Below are 16,590 nucleotides of genomic sequence, written 5' to 3'. Positions count from 1 at the left end.
TGCAGAGCTCACATCTGACAAAGTTCCAGAAAAGTGAGGCCAAATGTCAAATCAAGACACCCATAATTAAAATATCCTTTTATTGATAAGAAAGGCTATTGCCTCATCAGCAAGTGACAAAGAAGAAAATTATAACTTGAAAGCTTTAAAGAAAGACAAACTTCTGGCAACTCCAGGAGTCAAATGCTCCAATTGGAGACAAAAAAATAAGTCACTTAAACGGTCATCCAATGACTAGCACACCTGAGCATGGATTTATCGCCCATGGTGGATTTATTAGTCAAATCACCTAGAGGCAACCTAAGGCCTTTTCCAGTTATGTTCCTGAGGAATGACCAAGGGTCATTCTGAAAATAAAGACACAGGGCTTTAACTTAGGTGTTCAATTCTTACTTGGTTCAGTATGAAACAAGTTAGAGCAGCAATTGACACAAGTTTTCTCCAGTGAAGTTCAAAGCACAGATTAGTCAATGTAGCCCAGCTGCCAATGTATTAAACAGCACAAAATGACAGAATCAAAGTCTATGTTTTGCAGAACAGCAGTAACTTGACAAAGAGAGGGCCTGAAGCAGAAGCTCCAAAATGTCACAAATCCTTTCATCTTTTGCGGAATGCGGTCAAGTCAGTATTTCGTTGTCCAAATCCAACCGCTCTTGAGCCTTGTTCTGCCATTTCCAAGGGCTGTATAATGTCAACCACATCTCTTGGGCAGCTTGAGTTATATCTACACCAGACAGATAAGGATGGCAGATTTTCTCCTCTAAAGGACCCAAGATTCACAATGTGGTGATTTGAAGTCCATAGACTGAAATACTCTTTGAGCAACATGATGTGTCAAAAATCAATCCATTTTAAAATGGAAGAAACAAAGAAAGGTTGTAATGCACGCTTATCCATCCCAAACCCTATTCCACAGATGATGCAAAGTAGATATAGACAGAATTGGTAGGATTGTGATTAAGATTTCTGGTATAGATGAAGAGCACTTCAATACTCCAACTATCTAACAATCATTTAAAAAAAACTGTAAGACTACAGGACTCTGAATAACTTTTTAAATTAACGATGGAACAAAAATTGGAATGCTCCTTGAAGTGATAAATTAGTTTACCACTCATGCAATCCTGTACAGAGAACCACGGATTTGGCTGGTTTGGTACCTGCCAATCCCCATCAACTATACGAAACATTGGGACAAGTTTATGTATATTAAAGGCATTATACAGGTTTAAACTCTTGCTGCTAAATACATTTATAATGCTGTATTCTTTAAACAACAGAATCAGACAGCACTGAAGACAGCTGCTCTATCCATCAGTTTACACTGACTCTTTGCTCAAGCACTCTCAGTCTCATACGATATAGCTCTTCGTGCTTATCACAACATCAAAAATCATGTGAGTCAACATTCACTATTCAAACATACAAAGCAGCAGGAGTAGGCTAATCAGCCCCTTGAGCATGCTCTACAAATCAAAGTGAAGAAAATGACAGCCTTTCAAGAAAATTGTAAAAGTAATCTTCGTTCACACTGTGTTCTCTGTTCTCAATATCGCTTCACCTTTCAGTCCCTTCAAGTTCGGCATGACTGATGCACTGTTGCTGTAAATAAACTGGAATTTGAAATGTGCAGGAAATAGGAGGATCACAGTACCACTGGTGTGGTCTGATCATCTAAAGCTCCAGTCCAAATGATTTTGCAGTTGTCAAGACTCCCCAAAACTGGCAGCAAGACTATTCCAAGTCCATATAACATATCCAAGATCCAGAAGACCACAAACACAAAGCAATTTAACACAGTATCGTCTACCTTATTACCACAACGAACAGTTTGGAGTGTAACACAGATAGACTTAAGGAGAAGCTGGACAAAATGGGAAAAAGAAACAGAAGTGGGGTCGCTAAGGTTCAGAGGGAGGCATTTCCTCTGCAACAAACTGCAATACAAACTTGCCCAGGTCCTGTCTGCGCTACGAAATTTCAAAGTTATCTCAATGCATCTACACAAAATTTACACTATGTACACATTGAATGGGTCAAGATTAAAAGGAGAGACAAGTAATTAGTGAATCACACTTTGGCCACACACTTTCTAGCAAATATTCTTGTACATCATACAGGAGAGATGAACCTGCCATTAAAGACCAAGGCAGAAAAGATAGACTCAACCTGTAAAGCCTTTAATAAAATCACAATTTTCAAACTGGCACCTCAGCTCTTCAGTAATCGAAAGCTTCCTTAGCAAGATTATGTGGAATATATATATAGGTCACATTACATTGAGGCTTCTTCAACAAAATTCATTCGAGTTCAACACCCAGCGGTTGTGTATCAAACATCAACATACTCCATACTGGTGTCAATACATGTTGACAGTGGAATGCTAGTCAAAATAACGGGGAACAATCTCTGCTCAAAACTGCACATGGCATCCACTTAAGTAGGGAGAAAATCCTTGGATAAACATCTCTTGTAAGAGATTAAACCACCCATCCTTCATGAGCCATGTAACCTGGAAATCAGCTCGACTGCAATAGCTGGTAACATGGAAGATGCATAAATGCAGAAGCAGTCTATCCTGGGAAGACTTTGCAGTCCACATGCAATCTAATCCCAGCTTCAATGATTACTTGAAACAGCACTGCAAAGTCAGAGGGGGTTCAGATTATTTCACTTAGCAGTGTTTAAGTTTTCATTCTCTTACTTGTGTAAAGAAAAGTGCACCAAAGAAATGGTTTCCTGAAGCAACTTTCATATTTTAATGAACATTTTGTCAGGTAGGAACAAAAATATGCATTCCTGTAGTTTACAGCTGCATGTGTCAGTTCACACCTTTTGAACTAAGCATAAACTTCCGCTTGGTTGTTCTAGTTCCCTTGACTAAGTTTCAATTTTGTAAATACAGAATTCCATTAATGTTTAACTTAGACTGTTATCTTTGAAACTTTGCAACAGAAAAGATTGCTAACTTCCATTGACAAAGAAGGTTGACAAGAGGGACAGAGATTTCATGTAATTAGCAAGAGAATCAGAGTCAAGATAGGAAGAATATTTCCAGATACTGCATGTCAATGAGCTGAAAGGACAGTGAAAGCAGATTCAATAGTAAACATCAAAAGGGAGCTGGATAAATACTTGAAGAGTAGGAGAATGGGACTAATTAGAAAATGACTGCAGCCTTCATTTTCTTTACATGTAAAACTGAAAATTCCTCTATCATTTGTAAAAAAAAACACTGCCCTGTGATGAGATAGTGAACAGAAATGATGTCCACAATCACTTCCTTCTTTCACATCAAACAGAATTTTATCTCCAACTGCTCCTAACTAACAGGACAAAAGTGACTAAAAATACAAGATGATAAACATGTCCACACTACTCAGACTACGCAATAGCTCATACATCTCCCCTTTATGAAGAGAGGACGAGAATGAACTCATGGTCTGGCATTAAACACCTGTTTTTTTTTACTGGATAGCTGTAATATCTGTCATTTATTAAATAGACAATATTTGCTTTATTCAGAGTCAACTGTTTGCAATTGAATGATCCCATGTTATACATCTGGTCAATACTTCAGGATTTGCTTTTCAATTTTCAATTATATTTGCTACAGATGCACCTCTTACACACGGAGACTCAGTAGCTATGCTCTTCCAATACAATTCCTCTGCCAATGATCTAATCTATTATATTACCACATGTCGCTGTTGAAGTTAACACTGGCACATGTGCTTTACAAAAACTATTTGGAAGGATCAACACATGTTAAGACACAAGATATCATGGTTAGATACTGACGTTATAAACACAAACCATGGAACAATCCACATGCCTGAAATTCTCAGTTTACCCCTAAATTTGGGACACCAAGGTTTTGTTTTTACTGGCAGAAAACCATGAATATGAATAAGTGGTATGTGAGTCTCTACTCACAAAAGTTCCAGAACTATACAGGTACTGTGCCCTTCTCAAGTCTAAGCATAACAGACATAACATTTGGAACAATTAGTTAAAGACAGCATCTCCAAGAAATCATGTGACTTAAGTTAAAATATTAAAGTCGGCCACCGAGTGACGTAAGTGCTGGGGTATTAACAATGTATCTTTTGTAACCCACAGAAAAGACATAGAGCCAGGGATATAAGTAGAAAAAATTCATTCCAGTTGGAAAGGATAGCTTTTATTTTGCAGAAGTCTTCTGGCCATCAAAGCTGAAAGGTCTTAAGCTGTAATTCACAGTCTCAAAGTAATCAAAGTACAATAAGAGTCGGCTTGTGCGCCCCAGCGAGAGGGAGAGAATCACTTTCGGTGATATGCAGAAAGTCGCCAAAAGGAAATGCCTATGTTCTCATCAGTTCACTGAAAACTTTTGAAGTGAAGATGGGAGTGATACTTCATTGGGTACATCAATGTAAAGGATATCGCTGGAGAAAAAAGGTTGAATCATGATTATGAAGAGATATTTGCAAGTTGCATCTTTTTTTCCTACTCTGTAATAATTTTATGTTCTTTTTCTGAAGGTACATGGACAGCCTCAAGTGAGCATATTCAGTGACTGACCACTACAGTAACCAAATTGCAAAAATAAATCTAATGGTCTATGAAGCTAGATTTGCCTAGATTCTGACTGTCTAATCTTAAAACCATTCAGTTTTATAAAGTAAATAGTGTGTGAACACATTCTGTTCCTACATGGAACAAGGACCTTTGAATTAATACATGTGATTACCAGTAAATGCAAACACACCACAAGCCTGACTGGACCTTAATGTGGTTGTTAGCATAATTCTTCACACAGTCAGGACTGTTAAGCAAGTGCTGTCTAATTGCAAAATGCCATTTAATGTTGGACAGTAGCTTTCCAAGCAAGGACTGGTTGGGTGCAGTCAGTACCTTGTTTGTTGCAAATTGTTGACAGTATGCGCTGTTTGTTACAATCCACCTCACTTTGGGACATATCAAACATCACACTGGCATCGAAATTCATATCCTACCGTACTCATTTGCAACATTGACAGAATGTGTTAGTGGCTTGACAGCAGCATCCTGCTAATGGCAATGACATTAATTCATAGGGCCTTGTCCTTTTCAGGCAGAGAAAATGCACAAACTTCACCTATTTCAACTCAACAGAATAGCTAACAGACTCTCTCTGGTTCATGTCTCCTGAAATGTCAATTTTCTTGCCACTCGGATGCTGCCTGACCTGCTGTACTTTTCCAGCACCACGCTCTGGACTCTGATCTCCAGCATCTGCAGTTCTCACTTGTGCCTTCATTTCTCAGGCCACTACCTTGGCCTGTCAAAGTCAACCTGACTTGTTAAAATTTAAGCAAAACTGGGCAATTAACGGTCAAGTGTCATTAACTGGCATATTCTCCATTGCAACACCTCTGCTGATCAGAATCTGCTTATGAGTCAATCAGTACTCCTCTCTCATAGTATAAAAATTGTTTCATCTTTTTACCTTGGTATTTCTTGCGAACTGACCAGACCAGTGCAAGATGAAAAGCTTCAATTAAATGCGTCTCAGCAATTTATTAATGACTTGGACAAGGGGAATGAGTACTGTAGCCAGATTTGCTGACACTACAAAGATAGGTAGGAGGATAAAAGGAACCTGCAAATGGATATCGATAAGTTAAATGAGTGAACAAAAAATTGGCAGATAGAGTGCAATGTAAGAAAACAGGACAGAAAGAATATAAAAATAGAGAATTACTTAAATTTAACTTCAAAAAGCCTACAGTGCTGGGGGAAATCGAGGATCATTATACATAAAGTTCAAAAGGTCAAGTACAGCAAGTAGTTAAGACAAATGGAATGCTGGCCTTTAGTAGCAAGGCAGATAGCATGACTTACTTACTCATATACTCTACGACCACACCGGGCATTAGTGAGACCATAATTCGAGTCACGTACGGAGTTTTGGCCACCTGGCTTACTTACACTGGAAGGGGTTAAGAGAAGGTTCATGAGGCTGATTCTTGGGATGGGGCAGTTTGCTTCATGAGTAAGTGTTTCACAGGTTGAGCCTACACAAAATGGAGTTTAGAAGCTTTAGACGTGATCTTAATGAAACATAAAATCTTGACTGAGTTTGATATGATGCTGAGTGGATATTTCTTTTCAAAGAGCTAAGGACCACAGTTTAAAAGTAAGAGGTCTTCCATTTCAGATGGAGATGAGGAGAAATTTGTTAGCTCAAAGGAATATTAATCTTAATAATTCTCTTCCTCAGAATGCAGTGAAGCTGGGACGCTGTATGTATTCAAGATAGTTATCAACAGTTTTTTTTGTGTACAAAGGAGCGAAGGCTTATGGGAAAAGGAAACAAAGCGAAGCTAAGCCCACAATCTGATCAGCAAGATCTGACTGAATGGAATAGGAGGCTCAATGGGCCACATCTTATTATTTATCTATTTTGTTTATGATCAGGAGAAGAAAACCAGAAACGTGAATCTCAGTCTATCTGAAGGGAATTGCAATACTGTCAGGGAATTGAACCTAAATGAGTTCCCAAAAATCAGATTGCCTTGAAGTTAAAAATCTTAATGACAGCAAACTTTGTTTTAACCGGCACCTTCGATAAACTAGCAAAGATTATGCATCTTAAATTTTTCCAAGTTATTATTATTGTTCTGACTAATTATTAAAGTTTTCTTAATTTATTTACCTCAATTGAATGGGCATACAAAATATCAACAGTTGATTCAATTTTGAGTCAATTTCTCCTCAAATACAAGATCTACCATGACATCTGAGTAGTCAGTAAAATGCGTGGGTGAGAAGGCTCTCTGCTTATAAGTTTTATTTAAGGCAAAGTTGCATTATCATTCAAGTGATTTATGCTGCAAATAAAACATAACTGACATATCTATCCCTTGCATACTTCTATTCTGTTTCTATTACTATGTGCGCTTTTTTAAAAAAAGATTAGATTCGATTCCTTAGAGTGTGGATACAGGCCCTTCGGCCCAACCAGTCCACACTTACCCTCTGAAGAGTAACCCACCCAGACCCATTTCCCTCTGACTAATGCACCTAACACGATGGGCAATTTAGCATGGCCAATTCACCTGACCTGCACATCCTTGGACTGTGGGAGGAAACCGGAGTATCCGGGGAGAATGTGCAAACTCCACACAGACAGTTGGCCGAGGCTGGAATCAAACCTGGGACCTTGGTGCTGTGATGCAGCAGTGCTAACCACTGAGCCACCGTGCCGCTTTTACATTCGGTGGACCTCTCAATTATCTAGAATATTTGATGCTGGCACACTCCTCATCCCATAGGTGCTGTATTTAAAAGCATAGTTAGTTTGACCAAATGTTTATGGGGAGGGATTGTTCAAAGAGTTTTTTTTCATCATATTTATCTGTTCAGATAATTAAGTAAACATTATAGAACCAGACTGATACTTTAACTTCACAAATCTCTAGCTATCTTTGAATCAGCTATAGATTACATCAAGTGCTTTTCCTACCTGAGCTTCAGCAGTAGGATGAACACTAAATCTGTAGCATGGCAATGAGAAAATACATTTATTTAGTAATAAGTGATAGCTATGACTCACTACACATTTACAGTAGAGATAAGTTTAACTATTTCACTTTGCAAAGTAGGAAAGAGTTGTCATGGCTGTTATCATAAGCTGTAATAAGCACAAATCAAATACTTGGTTGCTCAATATTAATCTTTGTATAACCCATTTTGTTTTCATTGAGAGTTTATTTGGTTTCTCATGGGAGAAAGTGAGGACTGCAAATGCTGGAGATCAGAGTCAAAAAGTGTGGCGCTGGAGACGCACAGCAGGCCAGGCAGCATCTGAGGAACAGAAGAATTATCGTTTCTGGCATTCCTGACGAAGGGCTTATGGCGGAAATGTCAATTCTTCTGCTCCTCAGATGCTGCCTGACTTGTTGTGTTTTTCCAGCCCCACACTTTTTGACTCTGATCTCTAATGGGACCATCTAATTTGCTGAAAAACAATTTTCAAACGTCACAACACAGGGACATTTAGCTGCCAATCAAACATAATACAAGATGAGATCAGATGCTGGTTTTCCAGCAACTAGTATTTCACTATCTGATCAGTCAAATCAGCAAAGGAACAGAATCTCCAACTGCCATCCTAGTTGATATAGCTCAGTTCAAATCCCTATTACTGCATTCGCTAAGCACACTCTTGACAGAGGGCGGATGAGGGCTGCTGGGGGCATAAGCTAAGACACGACAACCTTTCTAACCAATAAAGACAAGTACACCAATCTTGTGAAACAACTTGCAAGTTCCCCCCTACAAGTAAAGCATTTTGATTTGAGGTATATGTGAGAATGTGCATAAGGTATAAGCAGGCAGGAAAAGATACAAGTTATTGAGTTTTGGGAAACAAAAGGCTCAACTGAGCATGACTCAGATCAGATAAGACCTTGCAGTTAACAATGGGGTGCTGCAGGCAAGGGTAAAGGGTTAACAAGGTGGAAAAGCATTCATTATGTAGAGCCATTTACCAATATCAGAAGTATTCAGTATGTAAGGTCAGTTTAACAAGGTGAAAAGTATTCATTATGTGAAGCCAGTTAAGGTTAAGAACATTCACTGCAACAGCAGATGGCTTAATCTTTAATGTTGATGCTCGCTGATTGTAATGATCACCCAGTCAATACGTATGTTGCCTTATCTGGATGCTCCTCCCTCTAAAATGACTACACAATTCATTAAGAAACTGCTATTCCAGAGAAGACCATGAACTTATGTCTCTGTGCACACAGGCAATTATTCTCTCTCCCTCCAGGGCCCGGAATAAAGGTGAAGGAGGTAAAACTATACTGTGTCTGAGCATTTTGCTTTGACATATGGGCCAAATGGCCTCTGTGCTTTGCATTCCTTCTTCACCTGTGTTATTATCCAGTAATTACCAAATTCAACCATATCAACATAAAAATAGCATCCAGTCAAGTTAACCAACAAACTGTTTAAAGAAAAAAGGCACAGTCTTAGACAGGTCATCCATGTCCAACAACAATAAATCACACAAATGTTTACATTTGAATTAAGTGGATCCTTTATACACCTGACTAGACATACCATCAAACTCTGGGCCTTGTATATGAAAAGAAAAGTGGGCCATATTCTGACAATCTATTTGCTAATCTCACAGGCATCAGAAACCACTCCCCAATACATGAAACAACTTAATTTATGCTACAAAGAGGTATTGACAGTTAAATCGCTAAATAGATGATTTGGATTATGGTGTTCTATGAGGTAATGCAGTTACTTTAAATGAATTGGTGATTCATTTGCTCATTATAATATCTGCTGCTATCCTAACACTTACTTATAAACAGAAAGCACAGGAATGGGTTCAATTGTCCGAGTCCTTAAAAGGATATCATTAATCTTGCCACAGTTATGACGAAACAAATGACAAAAGTAAATTCACAAATGTGTTTAAACAACCACCCTTTTAACTATCTGTGCTTACTATGATTAACACCCAATGTATTTTCAGAAGTGATGTGCGCCTAATGCTTTTTAAAAGTTCAATTTGGACAGGGTTACCACAGCTGCTTTGTAAAATCTGGCATTCATAAGTACATTTTCTTATTACTTAAAAATAATTCTGCTGACTGCTCTTGGCACCAGAACCACATTTCCTGAGCCTCTGGCATCTTCAGCTGAAAGCAACTGCTACAGTAACCTGAAACAAAAACTCACCCCAACAGTAGTAGCAACAGTAGTAACAAACTATCCTCCTTGCTCCTGCAAACTGTTTACTAAATCAATTAGTGATAATTCAGTTTGAAGTAGCTAGCTGAAGACAGGTTAACTGAAAATAAAAAGATGCATTAATGTGATTTCTTCATTTATGCATTATGATTTCTCCAGGTGCAGTGACAACCAATTCTATATCAAACAAGTTCCCATACTGTCATGTGAAAGAAATGAGCAGTGAATATATTTTTGGCGATGCCTGTTAAATGAAAAATCTTGATCACGTGACGATGAGAACAATAAATAGTGTTTTTGGATTTTAGATATTTCTGCAAGTATAAGACATGGATGGGACCTCAGCTTAACATCTCAGCTCAGTGGCAAGGACCAAATTGTACATGACAACAGTGCAGAAGGTCCATTACAGCTCAGATGAGCAGCTGGATGAACAGAGAAAAAACAGGTACAGAAACTGCTGCAATCACCTATTGTAACCGGTGTTCAATTCTGCTCGTTATAGAAGAAAAATGTCCAGATATTTGACTTTGCAGAGAAAAATTAACCTACATCTGAATTGCTAGGAGTAAGTGCAGGACCTAAGATTGAGACAGGAAATGGATCAGGGCAGAAGCCATTAATGAATTCAAAGTTCTTGAGTAGATAAACTGAATTCAGATCTCGCCTTAATTGAGACCCAGGACATGAGTCAACATGGGAGAGAGAAAATACAAAGCCATTTGCAATTCAGTTATTTATCAAACATAATGCAAGTATGCAATGGAGGTTGGGAGGGTGCCAGCTCAGACAAATTTTACACAGCAGGACTAGTTGATGGAGGTGCATTAACTTCAGGATGCAGCTATAACAACCTTATCAGAGATCCAAAAGAATTATCATAATCAGAAAATGAACAGTCAAAAGGTGGTGAAATGATTTGATAACAAGCATAATTAAAGAATTCAGAGATGATGATCTCCCCAAACTAGGAACCATTCCTAATCAGAAGTAAACTGCACCCGTCTCTAATTCACTGGACATTTACACAACTGTTTAAATAACACAATACGAAGTTTACATTCAAAAACCCAACTCAACCAAATAAAGTACTATCCCCTTACACAGTAGCTTCCAGACTTTTAACAACTGTCTGCTGACTTACAATCTAATCGCACTGACAGAAGGTGCATCTTTGTGGTGGATGAATTTGGACAACTTAACTCTTAGCTCTCGAAAACAGACTGGATACATGCACAGTGAAACAAACCAGCTGCTTACATACGCACCGTGAAACAAGCCAGTGCCTATTCATAATCAATGTTTGCAAATGCTTTCAACTGTCTAAATTCCATTCTGTTCACCATCCTCCTGCCAACTATGCAAACAGCAACAAGGAAACAATTCAGCCACTCAAACCTGTTCCTCCATATATTCAAAATTTGATTAGATTTATCCTTACACTACAAAACAGCCTCTGGACTCAATTTGGAAAATCCTCTTTTTGGTTGGGGAGGAAGGCTTCAGGATTTCCCCTTCCCATGTCAACTGTTAACATTGACTCCCAAATGCATATAACATTTTGCCTATCCAAACCTTTGCAGTCACTGTGGGGAGAGGCAACAGGGAAGGTGATATATTATTTGCATCCAGTTTTAAACAGCAAATTTAAGAATAACAGAGGAAATGTCAGAACTCTCCCCTTGTGCAAATACTTCAACATAATCAACGTTTTGATTCTTGCTTAATTATTGAAATCTGCAGACTAGACAGGAACATGTGAATGCCAAAAGGTTGCTATCAGAAACACAGCAGATGCTATGTTACTGGCCAACACCATTAATGCTGCCAGTTTCTCTGTAGTTGATGGGCTACAGGATAGGTTATGGTGTAATATTATTTCATCAGAGTTAGGGAGAAAAGAAGCTTTTCTGGAAGGCATGAATCACTGCACAAACTGAATTAAATTTTATACTTAGCAGGAAAAAAGTCCAGAGTAAAATCAGATTGTTTCAATGATTTGCAGGCCACTTGGCTTATCAAGCCTGCCATGTTATTTCCCTTCTATTTTTCTGTTCAACTGTCCAGCGTACTCACTACACATCCAAGATATCTCCATGTGACTCCAAGTCCCCTTTGAAATAATCAAAAAGGTAGAGAATACTATGTGCAACATGCAAACACACTGCTTCAAACACATCTAAAAAGTTCTCACAGGGATTAATTTCATTTGTGCTTCATTATTAGTGTTTCACCAAGAATGAATCAGTATTTGCTTTTCTGTATTCTTGAAAACCTCCCTCAAGTCGATTGTTAAACATCTCAACTGGCTCAAAGAAAAGTTTAAATTGGAGCCAATTAACATTCAGACCCTCTCATCCTTGTGGAAGGTCCTAGTGAATATGGAATGCAACTTTCCCATCATATTCACATCCCTCCTGTCTTGTGGGGTACCGAGAAATGTATCATATGCTTGTACGAAATACCACAGTATTAACTTAGCAAAATCTTATGCTCAGTGTAAAATACAAGGTTTTTTGTTTTGAACGTACTGGGAGAAAACATTGTTCCTTCCTTTCCTTGCAGTTTCTAGCTTTAAATTGATGTTACCTCTGTACAAACGGTTGTCTTGGAGCTGGCCAGCAGCAGAGAATGAATGCTCCAGTGCTTCTGATGGCCCGCCTCGCAGCGTATCAATCAAATTTCAAAGCTGTAATCAACCAATCAACCTGTACTTTCAAGCACTGCGATCCAGTACCTAATAATCTTCACAACAATTTGTACAAAGAAAAGGTTAGAGCGTACCTAAAACAATATACAGGAACAAAGTGAATTAGGAAGGGCAGCACTTAATACAGAGTCTTGTCAGTTTGGAGGTATTCATCCTAACCTCAATAAAAGTAACGTGTAGATTAGGTAGGAATGTGTTTAATGTGTGATTTTAGTTAGAATTTTTAGCACATTCTTCTCAGTAAACTCCAGATTGCATCAGATTGCACTGAGGCCTGGGGATGTGGAAATGAAACAGCACAAACCTTAATGTGTTAAATCAGTGATCTTTCATTACAACTCAGGCCTCAAAATATAGTTTCACTCCATAGACACTGTCTGGTTGGCTGCGTCTTTCCAGCCTTTTGTATGTTCTTATTTCAAATTTACGATTTACAGCATTTTGCTTTTTGTAAAAAAAATCTTGTTTTTTTCTTTAAAAAAGGGACTAAATTTGAATATGCTCCTCACTTGTTGGATGTGTCCTTTTGAGAATTTACAACAAATGTAATCAACTCTGTTTCTCCCCCCCCCAAAGAGGGAAGAAAGTGAGATGAACTTTTGCACTGAGTGCTCCATCCACCACAGCATGGGAGTTCTTGTCAACATGTAACATCTTAACATTTCCTACATAGGGTGAGAGGCTCAAGGGCAAGGAACCACGTGGAAATTTGCCAGACTACATAACTCTGGCATATTTGTGTAAGATGCCAGTGTTCTATATGGAGAAACAATGTTTGCTCTTGTGCCTATTCCTATTATCGCAGTCCTTGTGCAGTTGGCTGTATCTGTTTCATGGCTAGTACTAACATGAATCCATTTCTTAATATTAAACAGTCTGGTATAAGACATCCATCATTGTGAAACCAGGGGAACTGCTGTCTACTCAGTGCCTGGAACCCTGGCGAACATGGTTTTCTGACTGTATGTTCCCAGGTGATCACAAGAGGAAGATCCCATGGAATTGGCATTTTGCAGGTTGTAAATGGTCTGTTTGCTGATTTCCATCAGCCCTAAACTCTAGTTTCCTTTTGCCACTTCTAAATGCATGCAGTTTTCCCTGCTGCCATTGTGATAAGTACTAAACATAAGTCTCTCTATTAAACTTAACATGGTGATAAAACTTCTTCTGAGTGGAATATACTTAATCTTGGATGACTGGCAACTACAGTTTGCTCAGTGCCCAAATCCCTGGAGACTGCTATCTGCTAATCCTTGATCATGTGCTGATCTTGAAGGCGAGAAAAGGGAAGTGGTGCTCAGTGTCCCTGGGGGGTCCTGTGAGTGTGTTTGTGATTTGGGGGTGGGGGGGGTGGCATATCACTATTTCTTTCATGGGTAATGCTTCATATGCTTTCGTTTGTAAAGTAAGACACAGAACACAAATTTTACACATCACTGGAGATGATTCAGCACTGCCTAGATCAGGTGTCCAAAATACAAGAGCCAAATGCTGTGCTGGGTGGAGGTGTAAAGCTGGAATTCATACCATGGAATGAGAAACCCTACAACCCTGAGTTTCCTGATGTGGGGAAATAAATTCTTCAAATAAAATGAAGTAAATTCATTTGTTTAGAAAAACATTATTCTCCAATGTATAAGGACTTTGCTTTAAAGTCAGAGTGTTAAGTAAAATGAGAAATAATTTGGTCAGTCAAGTTATTTTAGGCAGTGAACTATTTCTTCATATATTACATTTAAATGTGAAATTCATACTTTCATATTTGTATTTATAGGTCCAACTTAAGTTAGGCAAGTCAATATCATGTGCTTTTTACACATGATGATGATCATATGGGCAATTAACGTGAAGTGGGGGGGGGGAAGGATTGTTGTCCAAGTCTGTGGTTGTAGCAGAAATGAAGCATATTGCTGTTTCCTGTTTTAAAGTCAGAGATTATGTCCTTGTTTCTTTATTTGAATCAGAAACTGCTGTTCCACATTTATAATGGAAACTACCTGAGCAAACTTGTCACACTGGTTAGCCCACTGCCAGTGATGCTATGCAGCATTACCACCAACACGAAGATATAATTGCAATACGACATGTTTACATCAAGAAGTTTCAATTGAAAATGTGGAGACAGGAATTAATAGAAAAGTTGAGATAAAATGAAAGTGGATGGAAGATTTTAAAATATTTAATTCAGATAACTTAAGTCTACATATCTAACTACCCATTTAATTCATATATTCAAAATATTTTACTTGCAATTTTGTTATATCAACGTGACCTACAGTTGTACAGACTGCCTTAACACCAGGTTTATTGACATTCACTGCCTAATGTTTTACTTCTTCCATATTATGCAGTTTGCATTAGTCTATACATAAAACATTTTACATTGAGGGAATTATTGCATTTAATGACTTGCATCTGTAAACACTTGTCAACTCACCCATGTAAAATTCATTTCCTCAGATTTTTAATAGAAGCTGCCTGTGTAAACTTGTCACACTGCAAAGCTGTAATGCCCTGTCACTGGATTCACATAAATCGCAAGTGTATTTTACAAGCCTTATTGCTGAGATAAGATGCAATCAAACAGTCAATGCTTGTATTTGGGTGAAGAAAGATAGCAAATAATTGAACCAATGTGTGTGTGTGTGTGTGTGTGTGGGGGGGGGGGGGGGGTGGAATGCAGCTCAGAGCAGGTTTCAAAGCCATATTTGACCTCCTTTGCATTACATTTTCCCAATATTTAACCCGAGGCTCACGTTTACAATGGAAACATAGCATGGCGCCCCTGCAGGCAGAACACTGTAACTGCAGCGTGACATGTTTACATAGGAAAATCAGCACGGGGTGGGTGAGGAAGGCGAGGGCAAGTTGACAAGTGTACAGCCTTTTTAATATTTTGGGGGGCTTACGTTGTGAGATTTACACCTATTTAATGCTGTGTGCGGTGATTTAACACCTAACCTCCCATCCTTACCTCACACATTCTCTACCTTATTATTATTATAATAACAATAATCCCCTGTCTGCCAGGCCCTCACATCGGCTTCCTACACGGTGCACAGCCGCGCCTCTCCATTCCCCTCGGCGGCCCTTAGGCCGGCCTTACCTTGCCGAAGTGAGCGGCCCAGTGGAGGGGGGTCCACCCGTAGAAGTTGTCCTCGACGCCGATGTCGGTGGGGGAGGAGGCGGCCAACAAGGTGCGGAGAGCCCCGCTGTCGCCGTCCCTACAGGCCCGGTGCAGCGGGAAGCGCAACGACAGCAGCTCCTCGCTGGAGAAGCCGCGCTCCCGCTCCCAGGCCGCCATAGCAGCAATCGGCCCCGGCTCCACTCTCGCTGCCTCGACCCTCCTCCTCCTCCTCACCACCTTCCCCAAACCCTCCCCCACCGGCTCAAGGCAGCCCCCTGTTCCCGGGCGCGGTGCTCTCAGCTCGGGCTCGGGATCGCCCGCCGCTCCGTTCCCCGCTCAACAGGCGCCAAGACAAAGGGAGAGCCGGAAAACCCGGAGCCGCGCCACACGGCAAAGGAGCCCGGCTGGAAAACACGGACTGGATCACTAACACGGACTGGGTTGTTAAAACCCGGACTGGATCACTAACACGGACTGGGTTGTTAAAACCCGGACTGGATCACTAACACGGACTGGATTGTTAAAACCCGGACTGGATCACTAACACGGACTGGATTGTTAAAACATGGACTAGATCACTAACACGGACTGGGTTGTTAAAACCCGGACTGGATCACTAACACGGACTGGGTTGTTAAAACCCGGACTGGATCACTAACACGGACTGGGTTGTTAAAACCCGGACTGGATCACTAACACGGACTGGATTGTTAAAACATGGACTAGATCACTAACGGAACGGATCAACAACACGCACTGGGTTGTTAAAACCTGGACTGGATCACTAACACGGACTGAGTTGTTAAAACATGGACTGGATCACTAACACGGAACAGATCAATAACACGCACTGGGTTGTTAAAACCTGGATTGGATCACTAACACGGACTGGGTTGTTAAAACATGAACTGGATCAATAACACGGACTGGGTTGATAAAACCTGGACTAGATCAATAACACGGACCGGATCAATAACACGCACTGGGTTGTTAAAACCTGGACTGGATCACTAAC

General features: G+C 39.7%; 1 protein-coding gene across 4 annotated transcripts in view; it reads right to left on the bottom strand.

Moving 5' to 3' along the window:
* Positions 1–15,963, bottom strand: part of LOC132816364 (ankyrin repeat domain-containing protein 10-like) — a 58,499-nt gene extending 42,536 nt beyond the window's left edge. Inside the window, exon 1 of one of the 4 annotated variants that reach the window (XM_060825828.1) lies at positions 15,555–15,963. In XM_060825828.1, coding sequence (XP_060681811.1) covers positions 15,555–15,752 — 198 coding nt within the window. In that variant the 5' untranslated portion in view covers positions 15,753–15,963. Of the gene's footprint in view, positions 1–12,327; positions 12,421–15,554 lie in introns of those variants that run through there. The other 3 variants (XM_060825826.1, XM_060825829.1, XM_060825827.1) reach the window with 3 other exon arrangements.
* Between the last annotated feature and the right edge of the window lie 627 nt (positions 15,964–16,590).

The sequence above is a fragment of the Hemiscyllium ocellatum genome, chromosome 6, assembly GCF_020745735.1.
Source record: "Hemiscyllium ocellatum isolate sHemOce1 chromosome 6, sHemOce1.pat.X.cur, whole genome shotgun sequence".
In the NCBI taxonomy this organism is placed as follows: Eukaryota; Metazoa; Chordata; class Chondrichthyes; order Orectolobiformes; family Hemiscylliidae; genus Hemiscyllium; species Hemiscyllium ocellatum.
This window is presented reverse-complemented; position numbering and strand designations above follow the sequence as displayed.